This window comes from Eschrichtius robustus, chromosome 16, assembly GCF_028021215.1.
Source record: "Eschrichtius robustus isolate mEscRob2 chromosome 16, mEscRob2.pri, whole genome shotgun sequence".
NCBI classification, from domain to species: Eukaryota; Metazoa; Chordata; class Mammalia; order Artiodactyla; family Eschrichtiidae; genus Eschrichtius; species Eschrichtius robustus.
This window is the reverse complement of record NC_090839.1, coordinates 66,578,045-66,592,165: the sequence shown is the minus strand read 5'-3', so window position 1 is coordinate 66,592,165 and position 14,121 is coordinate 66,578,045. Positions and strand designations below refer to the sequence as shown.

General features: G+C 39.5%; 1 protein-coding gene across 3 annotated transcripts in view; it reads left to right on the top strand.

Moving 5' to 3' along the window:
- Positions 1-14,121, top strand: part of PARN (poly(A)-specific ribonuclease) — a 163,476-nt gene that overhangs the window by 112,427 nt on the left and 36,928 nt on the right. For all 3 annotated transcript variants that reach the window (XM_068565226.1, XM_068565227.1, XM_068565225.1), the window contains exon 22: positions 5,745-5,934. In XM_068565226.1, the coding sequence (XP_068421327.1) occupies positions 5,745-5,934 (190 nt within the window). The remainder of the gene's footprint in view (positions 1-5,744; positions 5,935-14,121) is intronic.

Here is a 14,121-nt window from a genome sequence, read left to right as displayed (position 1 = left end):
CTGTTGTATGGAGAGGTGGACAGACTCTCAGTCTCTTGCAGACAGAGGCATTTGCCTGTGTTAACTCTAAATGACACGGTCTGGGACCCTTCCAGTGCACATGGTGTCATGAAAAGAATGTAGCTTTGGTTTGGATCCCAACACTTGTCATCTTTGAGACCTTGAACTAGTCACTTCTTCTGAGCTTCAGTGTCCTTATCTATAGAGTCAGGATAATCCTTACAGGATTTTTCCATACCTGGCAGAATAAGTAACCAATAAATATTTCTCTTTCTTGTAACCATTGGATTGATAAGCATTATAGGTAATTCCCTTAGAAACTGACTGAGAACCTGATGTTGGCTGAGGGTAGACACTGCAGAAAATGCAGGACTAACGGTGTGTGACTGCTTCTGAAGTTTCCTGATGCTCCCCCCACCCCACCCCCTCCAGCAGTTGCTGCAGTAAAGTGATTGCAGCCGCTTAATAACCAGGCTGCACAAATGTCCTCAGCCTCCCTTGGAAGGGCTGAGAAGCCTGGCGTTTCAGCAGCTGTGATTGTTTGCAGCACACGAACCATTCAGGGACACCTCCTTATCACTGAAGACACTGAAACGGGAGTAACTCTTACCTCGTCTTACAGAGCCCTTCTAACTTAGTCTCAGAAATGGCCCTTAGGAGTTGGACAGTGTAAAACAACAGCAAAACTAAACAATTTGTTTAAAATGTCATGAACATCTGTGAAACCACCACTCAACCAAAGAGCTAAAATATTGTTAACAAATTACATTTACCTGTTGTTCCTCCCCATCCCATCCCCCCTATCCCCTGTGGGTGGCAGTCACTCTTCTGAAAGTCATGCTCATCATTTTCTTGCTTTTTTGGTTCTCTCTCTCTCTCCCTCTCTCTCTCCCCCACTCTCTCCTTCCCCTCACCTTCCCCCCATCCCCCTTCCCCCTCCCTCTCCCTCTCCCTTTCCCTCTACAGATCTACCAAATGATATCTTATTGTGCTCCTAATTTGCCTTTGCCTGAGGTTGAGCAACTCTTTATATAATTATTGGCGTTATATGCTCCCTTTTCTGTGAAACGATATGAATGCTTTTCGTGTCTTTTGCCCATTTTTCTGTTAGGTGTTCTCTTACTGATTTGTAGGCATTTTTATGTATTCTGGTGCTAATCCTCCATCAGTTGTATGTGTCACAAATATCTTCTCCCAGTGTGTAGATTGTCTTCTCTCTCTTTAAAGTGTCTTCGGGTGGACAGAAGTTTTCGTATTAATGTAGCCAAACTTATTGATCTTTTTTTTAATGCTTAACATTTTTTGTATCTTCATAAATTCTTTCCTACTTCAAGCTCCGGAAGATATTCACTTCTATTTTCTTTTCAAGTTTTCAAAGTTTGCTTTTGACATTTAAGTGCTTCATCCATCTGGAGTTGATTTTTTGGCCTGGTGTGAGTAAGAATCCAATTTCTTTTTTTCTTCCTGTGGATAAACAATTTTTCCAACTTTTCCTTTTGCACAGTGTCATGCTGCCTCTGTCAAAAATCAAAGTTTCACAGATGCATAGGTCTGTTTCTAGGTTCTTCTGTACCACTGGTCAGTTTGTTTATCTCTGTCCCATTACTACACTGTCTTAAGTACTACAGGTTTACAATAAGCTTTTTTAGCTATCAAGGCAAGTCCCCCTTCCTTATTCTTCTTCAGAAATGTTTGGGCTATCATTGGCCATTTGTCTTCCCTTTAAAATTTGGAATCAACCTTTCAAATTCCACAGAATAATTGAGGTGTAATTTATATACAGTGAAATATACACTGTTCTGTTGCCCAGGTCTTCATCTTAACAAATGCACATCATCATGTAACCTCCACCACAATCAAGATACAGGACAGTTCCATCACTCCCAGAATTCCCTCATCCCTTTGGCGGTTGACCTCCTCCCCCGGTCCCTGGCTACCACTGCTCTGTGTTCTGTTGAGATTTTTTTTTTTTTAATCTCATTTAAAATTTTTTCATTGTTTTATTAAAACGTTGGAATTTTTTAAACTGAAACTGCATTAAATCTAGAGGTAAATTTAGGAAGGACTCTATGTCTTCTGTTAAGTGTTCTTGTCCATGAACATTATGTATCTCTCAACTTAGTTGGAGAGATTTTTTGCTTGACAGTAATGGAAGGGTCTACATTTTTAGAAAAAAAACTCAACATTTTAAGTAGTTCTTTAAAACTCCTCTAAAGGAAGCATTTTATAAGATAATCGTCCATCTAAATGGACACATAAATATACACAAATATATATATCAGACTTGTGGCAGTGTTATGTTTTAGAAAAAAGTCACGTCTTGGTTCCAAACCAGCCTTGATGCTCACCCTATGAGACCATAAGCAAGCTGCTCGGCTCCCCTGATGCCCAGTCTCTTCATCTGTGTGATGACTAGAACATCTCTTCCTCATGGGGTGGTTGTGAAGATTAAATGCACAAAGTGTCGAGACAGCGGACCCGGCACAGTGAAGCCATGGGTGGGTGAGACTGTGGGAGAGGAACTGCTCTCACTCACCCACAAGGAACCAGGAAGGGCCTTCACCGTGTTTGGTTTTGTAGCGGCTTTCACAGAGTGGCATGGCCGAAAGATGGCCTTGAATCATTTTCCTGACAAATTTGGAAAAGGTTGGTGTTACCAAGCTGCCTGCGCCACGCTGCTTCTGACAGGCGAGCTGGAATCACTGGAGGACACAGCTGACAGCCAATTCATTTTGCTGATTCATCCATTAGAAGGGTGGCTCTGGGCCAGAGCTTGGCTTCCAGATTAAAGGCCGAGAGCTGCAAAGCTGCTGGGACTTGAAGGAATGCTGGTAAATTATTGCCATGTGAAGGCCAGCCGTGGAAAGTGGCTTGTTATTTGTTTCCCCCTTTAACTGATCCTAATTCCAAATGTGCTCAGATAAATTCCCCACCATGGTTAGGGAATTTCTGAAACATTTGTCCATGGGGCTGAGAGCTAAATTACTGGAAACAATCAAATGCTGTTAAGTAGATCATCTTGGCTCCTTTATGACCCTATCATCACCTCTGCTTTCAGGAGGAATGTTGACTCAAGCCTACTCCTTTACTTGGTAATCCAAATTAAACTCGAGAGAGACATTATTGCACATGTCATCCCTGTGGGGCACACTTCAGAATCAGCCTGCCTGAGTAAGGAATGAAACTTAAAGAGGAAAATCCAGGAGATGCTCATTTGCCAACGATCGGGACAGAATAATCATGTAGAATCTGTGGGTTCTCATGTATTGCATTGATAGATGAACCTGTTTTAGTAGGTAGTCTCAAGCTTACAGGAAACTGCATAAAGCTTGCATGTGACAGGGTGAGCTCAAGAGGGTGGAAATTGTGTCTTGTTTTACCAAATATCTAGCATCGTCCCTGGGACAGACACCCAGTGAGCAGCTGCTAGACAGAGGCACGGATGGTTGATGTTTGTTGGGTATACAGATTGTGGGGCGGTTAGATAAATGAGCCAAGAAAGTCAAAAGTGTAGTCCGTTGAAAGCAAGAAGAGTAACTGTCCTGAGGAGTAAGATTTTAAAGAAAGAATCCTGTTTCTGTGGTTCTCTGATCTGAGTGACTTTGGTCGATAGTGTATCTGCAGAGCTGGGTACTTTCTGTTTCCCTCCTTCTAGTGAGTCAGAGCATATGCTGTTTTGAGCTTACATTTCACTAACTCAATCTACTTCCTTGGGATAATGTGAAAGTTCTTTAATACCCTTAGGGTTGTTTTCTTTTCTTTTCTTTTTTTCCTGTTAAACTCTAGAGTGAATATTTGAAAAGTACAGCAAACTTCTTAGTAAAAAAAAAATTTTTTTTGAATTTTATTTTTTTATACAGCAGGTTCTTATTAGTTATCCATTTTATACATATTAGTGTATATATGTCAATCCCAATGTCCCAGTTCATCCCACCCCCCCACCCCCCCGCCACTTTCCCCCCTTGGTGTCCATACGTTTGTCCTCTACATACATCTGTGTCTCTATTTCTGCCCTGCACACTGGTTCATCTGTACCATTTTTCTAGGTTCCACATATATGCGTTAATATACGATATTTGTTTTTCTCTTTCTGACTTCACTCTGTATGACAGTCTCTAGGTCCATCACGTCTCTACAAAGGACCTAGTTTTGTTCCTTTTTATGGCTGAGTAATACTCCAGTGTATATATGTGCCACATCTTCATTATCCATTCGTCTGTCGATGGGCATTCAGGTTGCTTCCATGACCTGGCTATTGTAAATAGTGCTGCAATGAACATTGGGGTGCATAATAAGAGTGGGTGTCTTTTCTTATTTTTCTTTTTGTTGTTTTATTTTGCTTTGCTCTTTAGATGGCTAAACATTTAGGGCATGACATTCTATAAACTCCTATTGTGCTGAGAAGTTTTAGGCAGATCTGGTCCACTTGGAGTGAAGATGAAAGTGTCAGGGGCTGGGTATGTGGGGAGTATCTGCCTCTCATCCAGTTGTCTTTCCCTGTGGTTTAAGGTCTCTGAAGTACTGGAGTCCCTTGTCCAGTTCTGGTGTGTCCGTCACCTCTTGCTGCATTCTACCATGCTTCATTTACATAATATTTACTGGGAACTATTCTGATCCAAGAACTTTGCTACAAGTGGGTATACTCGATATTTCAGACGTCACAGTGCTTTTGCAGCTGCCCGGGTCCCAAGTCTGGCAGCCCCTGCCAGCATGGCCCAGCCCTTATGGTCTTGCTGCTAGTGTGGGTAATAACCAGTGGCAGTGATAGTGGGCCGGGGAGTGTGTGCTCACACTGCAGAAGCTGGAGCCAGCACATGGGGGCCCAGCCTCCCGGTTTCCGTGGGTCCTCACTCCCGGGCCACTTGCACGTTCCATCCCCCACCCTCCGAGAAGGAGGCAGCAAGACGGACCCGGCCTTAGTCAGGCATTAACACCAAAGAGGGAACAAGCTCTAGTTTTCAAGGACTCCTGCCAGAGGCACAGTACAGAGAATTAGCAGGCTTTCAAAGCAGAAGGAGAAGAGGCAGGTCTCAAGTACTGTGGGAATATCTTGAATCTGCAGAGTCCAAAGTGAAGTGCCGAAGTGTGACCTTAGGGTCGAAGCAGCCTGGTTTTGCCGCCCAGCACTGCCGCTGGCCCACGGTGCGGCCTGCAGTAATCCCCCCGACCTCTGTGCACCTGCTTTCTCATATTCAATAAAGCCAATTCTGCCTTGCAAACGCATTGTGAAGATAAGACATGATGTACGCAAAGCACCGGACGCAGACGTATGGTAGACCTTCGGTGTTTGACACAGTGATCAGCACTGCTGTCAGCATTGCTTTTCTTGTCATCTTTATTTTTAACAGAATAAGTGAGGGTTTGCAGTTTTCCCTTAGTGGTTTTGTTTTGTTTTTCATTTTCTTACTCTGAAAAGGAGTAATTTTCAGACTGTAATGTTACCTGCAAATATTCCAAAAATTAACGTTTTGCTTACATCATTCTGGTTATTTAATAGTTCACAGAGCATTTTCACACTGTGAGGGAGATTGAGGAGCAGTGACCGTCTTTTCTCCAGGTGAGAAAACTCAGATGTGGAGAGCCTATGGGACATTCCCAAGGCCACCTGGCTTCTAAACGTCGAGCGGGGTTGGGAGTGCAGACCTCACCCCAGGGCTCCTTTGACTCCCTCAGGCCATCTTTCCGAAGTGACATCCTGGGGCTAGGCCAGACTCTTTGATAAGGATTTTTTCTTTTCCTTGTAGCTGTCAATACCAGCAAATATGCAGAGAGCTATCGGATCCAGACCTATGCTGAATATGTGGGGACAAAGCATGAGGAGAAGCAGATCAAGAGAAAGTGGACAGAAGATAGTTGGAAGGAGGTTGAGAGAAAGCGGTTAAACACGCAGTGCATCTCCTATGCTTTGCAGAATCACTGTTACCAAGCCAATAGGTAAGAGTTCTTGGCTGTCGATTTGAAAGGGCAGCGTCGTTCTAGCAAAGCTGTTCTCGCTGCTTCTTATAGGACTGTAAGTAGTAAATCTGACTTGTGAGAGAGACTTTTTTCTAACTTTTCAAATAATATCAGAAGTTACTACTCCATTAATTCCTTCTGTGCTATATAGACCATTTCAGTTAACATTCACAAAACCCTGATGAGACAGAGAAGGGGATACATCTTACTCCCATTTTAGGGGCGAAGAAACAGGGGCTCTATGACTTGCCCACCATTCAGTAAGAAAGCCAGGGTCAGAGGTGAACTCTTCCGTCTGATCTCTTCCTCTTCCCAGGCTGCCACGTTGCTTCTGGCTGAGCTTCTGAACCCCTTTCATATCCCACGTAGACACTGCACCACATGCCTGCTGTAGAAAGAGAACTTGATACACACTTCCTTTACTTACCTGTATTCCTACTTTCAGAAGATAAATGCTGGTGATATTTTAGAATCTTTGTGAAAGTCTAAAACATAGGTATAGAAAACGGGTGGGAGGGGGCGGAGTTCCTTATAGAAAATTGTAAAGCAGAGAGAAGTGTGAATTAACAAAGAAAAAATTAGCCATAATCCCACCACCCAGAAGCAACCACTGTTAATATTTTGGATTGCCCTCCCTACTTTTTAAGTGGTTTTTTAGAGATTTTTAAAATTGAGTTATAATTAACATACCTCATATTATAACATATAATAAAATGTACAGATCTAAAATGTTTAGTTCAAAGAGTTTTAACAGTTACATATACACAGGTGACCACTACTGAAAGCAAGATGTAGGACATTTCTATCTCCCGCCTCAAAATTTTGTTGTGCCCCTTTTCAGGCAACTCCAAGCCCCCACTGTCCTAAGCAACTATTTCAAATTTCTATCACTGTGGATTAATTTTGATTATTCTTGGAATTTATAAAAAATGGAATCAGTTGGTATTATGTTTGGCTTCTTTCATTTAACCTGTTTTTGAAATTCATCCTTAATGTTGTGTGTATCAGGAGTACGTTAATTTTTTTTTAATAAATTTATTCATTTATTTATTTTTGGCTGCGTTGGGTCTTCCTTGCTGTGCGTGGGCTTTTTCTAGTTGCGGTGAGCGGGAGCTACTCTTCGTTGCGGTGCGCGGGCTTCTCATTGTGGTGGCTTCTCTTGTTGTGGAGCATGGGCTCTAGGCACGTGGGCTTCAGTAGTTGCGGCGCTCGGGCTCTAGAGTGTAGGCTCAGTAGTTGCTCTGTGGCATATGGGATCTTCCTGGACCAGGGCTTGAACCCGTGTCCCTTGAATTGGCAGGCGGATTCTTAACCACTGCACCACCAGGGAAGCCCAAGTACGTTAATTTTTATTATTCAGTATTACTTCATTGTATGAATATACAGCCTTAACCTGTTCTCCTGTTGGTGGACATTTGGATTGTTTCCAGGTGGGACTATTATAAATCAGGCTGCTATGAACATTTCTATAAAAAATTTTTTGTGGGCATATGTTTTCATTTCTGTTGAGTAAATATCTAAGATTAGAATTGTTGGTTCTTAGGATAGATGTATGTTAAACTTTATAAGAACAACCGAACAGTTCTCTAAAGTGGATGTACCATTTTATACTCCCCCAGTATTATATGAAAGTTCCAGTTGCTCCACATCCTTGACAACACTTAGTGCTGTCAGTCTTTTTTAGCCATTCTAGAAGATATAAGATGATACTGCATTGTGATTTTAATTTGCATTTCTCTTGTTGACCACCTTTTTGTGTGCTTCTTGACCATTCAAAAGCTTCTGCTTGAGGTGGATATTTAAGTCGCTTGCCCATTTTCTAATTAGGTTGTTTGTCTTTTTACTGTAGATTTGTAGGTGTTCTTTTATATATTCTGGATACACATCCTTTGTGCTGCAGATACATTTTTTGAGTCTGGGGTAGTATATTCATTTTATTAGTGATGTATTTTGATGAGCAGATATTTTTAATGTTGATGAAGTCCTGTTGACTTTTTTTTGTTAATGGTTAGTGGGTTTTTTCCCCACTCCAAAACTTTGCCTACCTAAGGTTACAATGATTTTCTAGAAACCTTTCTTCTAGAAGGTTTATAGTTTTAGCTTTTACATTTAAGTCTGACCCATTTCAAATTAATTTTGTATGAGATAGGAGTCAGGGTTTAGTTTTTTCCATATGGATATCTAGTTGTTCTGGCAACGTTTGTTAAAAAGACTTTTCTTTCCTTGTTAAATTAACTTGGCACTTTTGTCAAAAATAAATTGACCATGTATGTTTAGATCTATTTCTGGACCCTTCTGTTCCACTCATTTTTATACTATTCTTATGCCAATACCACACTTTCTTTTTTCTGACTTTATAGTAAGTCTTAAAATCAGGTAGCATAAACCCTCCAACATTGTTCTTTTTCATATTGTTTTGACTATTCTAGATCCTTTGTATTCCACATAAATTTTAGAACAATCTTGTCTTTCTTCACTAGACCTGTTTTATAGTTTTTACTGTAGAAGTCTTATATGTCTTATGTTAATTTTCCCCTAAATATTTATCTTATTTATGCTATCAGAAATGGAATTGTTTCTTAAGTTTCATTTTCAAATTGTTTGCTGCTTCTCTATAGACATATAATTAATTGTTGTATATTGACCTTGTATCCTGCAACGTTTTAAAATTCACTTATTCTGATAGGTTGGGTTTTTTCTTAATATTCTGCAGAGTTTTTAATTTACACAGTTTTATTTCTTTTCCAATCTTTATGTCTTTTATTTCTTTTTCTTGCTTTATTGTACCAACTAGCACCTTTGGTATATTGTTAAAGTGGGAAGAGTAGATATCCTTGCCTTGCTTCCAGTATTAGAGAGGGGAAGTTAGTTCAGTGTTTCCCCTTGAACTATAATTCTTAGGTTGTCCATACAAGTCTTTTTTCAGGATGAGAAAGTTCCCCTCCATTTCCAGTTTGCTAAGACTTTGTATCATGAATAGATGTTGGGTATTTTCAGATGCTTTTTCTGTATCTTTTAAAATTGTCATATGGTTTTTGCACTTTATAAGTATTTTGCATGACATTGATTGGTTTTTGAATGCTTAATTGGATTTGCATTCCTGGGAGAAATTCCACTGGGTCATGATGTATTATCCTTTTTACATGTTGGATTTGAATATATTGTTAAATATTTTTTTATCTTTGTTCATGAGGATGAGGAATATTAGATTGTAATTTTCTCTTTTTTTACATCTTTGTCAAGTTTTGTTTCAGGATTATGCTGACCTCATAAAACTAGTATAGTTAAGAAGTTCCTCTTCTATTATTTTGTGACAGTGTGTATAGGACTTTTTTTTTTCTTCCTAAATTATTGGTTGGGTTTACTAGTGAAGACATCTGGGCATAAGAGTTTTTTATGGAAAGGTTTTTGATTATGAACTCAATTTCTTTAATAGATATGGGACTATTTAGCTTTTCTATTTCTTCTTGTATTACTTTTAGTAATTTGGTTTTCCAAGGAATATTCCATTTTATTTAAGTTGTCAGATTTGTTAGCATAAAATTATTAGCTCAAAATACTCCCTTATAATTTCAGTATCTGTAGGATCTATAGTTATGTCCCTTTAAAAATTCCTAATACTAGTAATTTGTGTTTTCTCTCTTTTCCTTGCTAGGTGTTTATCAATTAATTCTTTCTAAGAACAACTTTTAACTTCATTGGTTTTTCTCTATTATATTTGTGTCTTGCTTTTTCATTTATTTATACTCTTATTATTTCTTCTGCTTATTTGAATTTAATAGTTTTGGATTTAATATGTTATTCTCCCATTGTAAGGTGGGAACTTAACTCCTCGATTTTATGTTTCTTCTTTTCTAGTGAATTTTCCTTTAGTTTTTGCTTAACTGCATTCTACGTATTTTGATGTGTTGTCTTTTCACTGTCATCTATTACAAAATATTTTCTAATTTCTCTTGTGCTTTCTTCTGTAACACATGAGTTATTTAGAACTTCTTTGATAATTATTGAGACTTATTTTATGGACTGACATGTGGTCTGTCTTGGTGCATGTTGTTCTGTGTGGACTTGAGTGAGTGTGATATTCCATTAATATCATTTTAAGTTATGTTGGTTCATGGTTTTGCTCAGCTCTTCTATATCTTTACTGATTGTGGGTTAGGGGTTTTTTGTTGTTGTTGTTGGGGGTTTTTGGGGGGGTGGTTTTCTACTTTTTCTTTCAGCTACTGAGAGTGGTATTGAAATCTCCAACTATGGTTGTGGATTTAATTCTCCATTAATTATATCAATTTTTGCTTCATGAAACTCTTTTGATAGGTATATGCCCATTTTGGATTGTTATGTCTTCTTAATGAATTGCCCCTTTTATCATTGTGGAATATTTCTCTTCAGTTCTAGAAATAACCTTTTTTTGATGTTTATTGTGTCCTATATTAACATAACCACTCTTGTTTCTTGTAGGTGTTTGCCTTTTACTGGCAACTTATTTGTCTTTATAATTAAAGTAGGTTTCTTATAAACAGCTTATGGTTGAGTATTGCTTTTTTATCCACTCTGACAATCCCCGCCTTTTATACTTAATCTAATTAATGATACAGGTGAGCCTGTCTTCCATCTTGGTATTTGTTTCCTACTTGTCCTGCTTGTTCTGTGTCCTTCTGTTTTCTGTCGCTTTTTGGATGAATTGTGTGTTATTTAGTACTTACTGATATTATAGCCTCCCATATTATCTTCCCTGTCAACTTTTTGCTTATACGCTTTTGTGTTATTTTTTGTCATTGCTCCAGAGTAATGGTTGGCAAACTGTAGTCCATAGGCCAAATCAGGCCCACATGTTTTTATAAAATTTTATTGGAACACAGCAGTGCCTATTAATTTACATACTGCCTCTGACTGCTTTGCATTACGATGGCAGATTTGGGTAGTTGTGACAGAGACTGTGTGGCCCACAAAACTCAAAATGTTCACTATCTGTTCCTTTACAGAAAAGTTGGCTGATCCCTGCTCTAGAGCTACTCTGCCCAGTGGTAGCCACTGACCACATGTGCCTAACAAGTACTTCAGATGTGGCTAATCCAAACTGAGATGTGCTGTAAATTTAAAACACACACCTGATTATGAAGAATTGATTACATGTAGAAATGATAATATTTTTGATATATTGATATGATATAAACATATTATTAAAATTAATTTCATTTGTTTCTTTTTATTTATTTTTTAATGGTGGCTCCTAGAAAATTTAAAATTGTGTATCTGGCTCACAGAATATTTCTGTTGGCCAAGCACTGCTCTAGAGATTATAATACGCCTCTTTAATGTATCACAGTTTATCTTCAGGTGAAAATTACATTGCCTCATGAACAGTGTAAGATTCTTACAGGAGTATATTTCCATCAACCCCCTCCCATCCTTTGTGATCTTCTGTTTCATATTTGTTTTTAAAGATATTTTTCTTAATTATTAGCACCTTTAATTATTATTTATTTTATTTTATTTTATTTTGGCTGTGTTGGGTCTTCGTTTCTGTGCGAGGGCTTCCTCTAGTTGCGGCAAGCGGGGGCCACTCTTCATTGCGGTGCGCGGGCCTCTCACTGTCGTGGCCTCTCTTGTTGTGGAGCACAGGCTCCAGACGCGCAGGCTCAGTAGTTGTGGCTCATGGGCCTAGTTGCTCCGCGGCATGTAGGATCTTCCCAGACCAGGGCTCGAACCCGTCTCCCCTGCATTAGCAGGCAGATTCTCAACCAGTGCACCACCAGGGAAGCCCCTGTTTCATATTTTGCTTCTACGTTTTGTAAGCTTGATATGTTGTTGCTTTTGTTCCTTTTCTCTCTCTCTCTTTCTTTAAAAGTTAATACTCTTAAGAAAATAAGGGACTAAAGTATGGGGGAGATGACATAAGTATAAACATAAAAATTCAGGCATAATTAGAAGGATCCAGTTAAGATTGTGCAGGGCCCTTGTGGTTGGCTCTTTGACTCACTTCTTTGGCTCTAGAGAATTGATCTGAGACCTTGGAAGACACGTCACAACAGCCGAGCTTCTGGGGTTGGCTGTTAGTGTTGCCCATAGAGGTGGATGTCCATTTCTTCTGCTGTTTGCATTGGTATTGTGGCAGCAGGCTTCTTTTCTTTTCTATGATAGATTCAGAATATTCAAGTAGTTTATAGTTGATAACTGGACAAAAGATAGGGCTTCGGGAAACTGGACTGGACATAAATTTGCTTGAGAAGGGAAAAAGGAGATTTGGTTTGGTGGCAAGAGCTCTGAATAAGTACAGGTTGGCACAGCGTTTGAAGAATCCTCCTTTACAGTGGAAGCTAAAACATTTAAGATCTCACTAATAGATATTTAGTCCCCATAAATAAACACTGATGTTTGAAACAGTCCTGAAAAACAGATGCTATTACCATTCTCATTTTATTAACGATGTTCTATAATTAAAGAAAATGGTTTTCCAAAGCCACTTTGCCCTTACAGAGATTTGTTCAATCATGTCTAAGGGTTATGTGCCCTTTGGCTTATTTCAACTGTTGGGGAAAACCCTTTGGTTAGTCTCTTCCTTCTAGCCTTTCCTTTCTGTGAAACTAAATTTCAGCCTTCCTTGAAAATGTAGTAGCTCCTGGGAATTCCTGCTTATATAGGAAATGCTAAAGCATATATCAAACCTATGGTTTTCAGATTTCATATAATTTTCATCTAAAGTTAGCAGTTAGTAATTGAATGTGCATATTACATTAGGAAATAGGGGCGCGGGGGGGAGCCCTTTAGAGACAAAGAAGAATTCTGATGAAGCAGACTGTGTTCCGGGACCCACTGCTTTGTCAGACTGCTTACACGTTTATTCATAAATGGGCCTGTGGAGCAAGTGTTTTCTCTCCTCCGACTGAAAAATGCCTTAGAGACAACCAAGGCCACAGAGTGGAAAGGGAACTGACTTCTAGGCAGCTGGACAAACAAGGGTTCTAGCTTCGGTTCTTTCCCAAGGGTACCTGAGGAAAGACCTCATTCACTCTCCCCTTCAGTGAATACCAGCAAGAGCCCAGGATTTGTCTCTGTTTTCTCATCTTAAGTGAGGCATTTTGTCAGAAAGAATGTTAAAGTTCCTTCTAGCTCTTAAATTCCAAGTGTTTTTACACTGTACACAGTGTAGGGCATGAAGAGGAAACTGATACAAACTCTTGAGGCCCTTTGAGTTAGGTTTTTGAAAATCCCTGTAGCAGGAGAACTTTTGCTTAAGAGGTATATAATAAAAATAAGATTGGGTGAACCTATGAAAGCCCTTTACTACACTGAAGTAATGACAACACACCAAATAGAGAAAAGATCATTGACCCTTTCACTGGGTACTGTCTTTCAAATTCCCATCTACCATCTGTATACTAGAATTTCTTTGAAGCTCCTTCTCCCCATGATTTCTAGATGGTTAGATACCACTCAGTCTGTAGCAGAAGAAACTTGTACTCAGCCCTTTTTGTCCTCTGTGTCTTGGTCCTCTGTTTGCACATTCATTGCTTTCGTGTTTCTGTGACTCCGAGTGGTGGCCTCTCACCTTCAGACCCCACCCCCCATCTCAGAATGTTTCGCTACAGCCTGAGCCCCGCCCCTCTTACCATGGGGGCCCCTCACTCCCTCTCAGGGTTGACGTTCCCTTGTTTCTTTTTTCTTGCCCCTGGTTCTACCGCAGGAATCTCCATTTAGCTTTGACTGCTGCTCTGTTCTTGGTTCTCAGCTGCCTTTTCCTGGGGAAATTTCTTTTTTTTTAGTTCTTGCTCTCTTCTTGGTTCTATAGCTTAGGAACCGACTTTACATCTGTGTCTTTATATTAACCAAATGACATCTCCACAATTTGCATATCCCTTAGCTTCTGGAAAGGACTATAAAAATTATCTAGTCTAGCTGCCTTAATATCTTTCTTGTATTTGGGCAGAGTAAATGTTGGCAGATTCACTGTAGATCTTGTGAGTTACATATATTTTAGCAGAAAAAGTGTTTTCCCGTGACACTATTTAAACCATTGGAGTGATAAATGCACTTAATTTTTAAAAATTCACATAGTATAGGAGAATATGAAATGAAGGGGGGAAAATCCTGGCTCCACACTCCCAGTTCTTTTTCCCAGTGGCAGCTACTGTTATCATTTTCTTCATTATGTATTATCACTATATT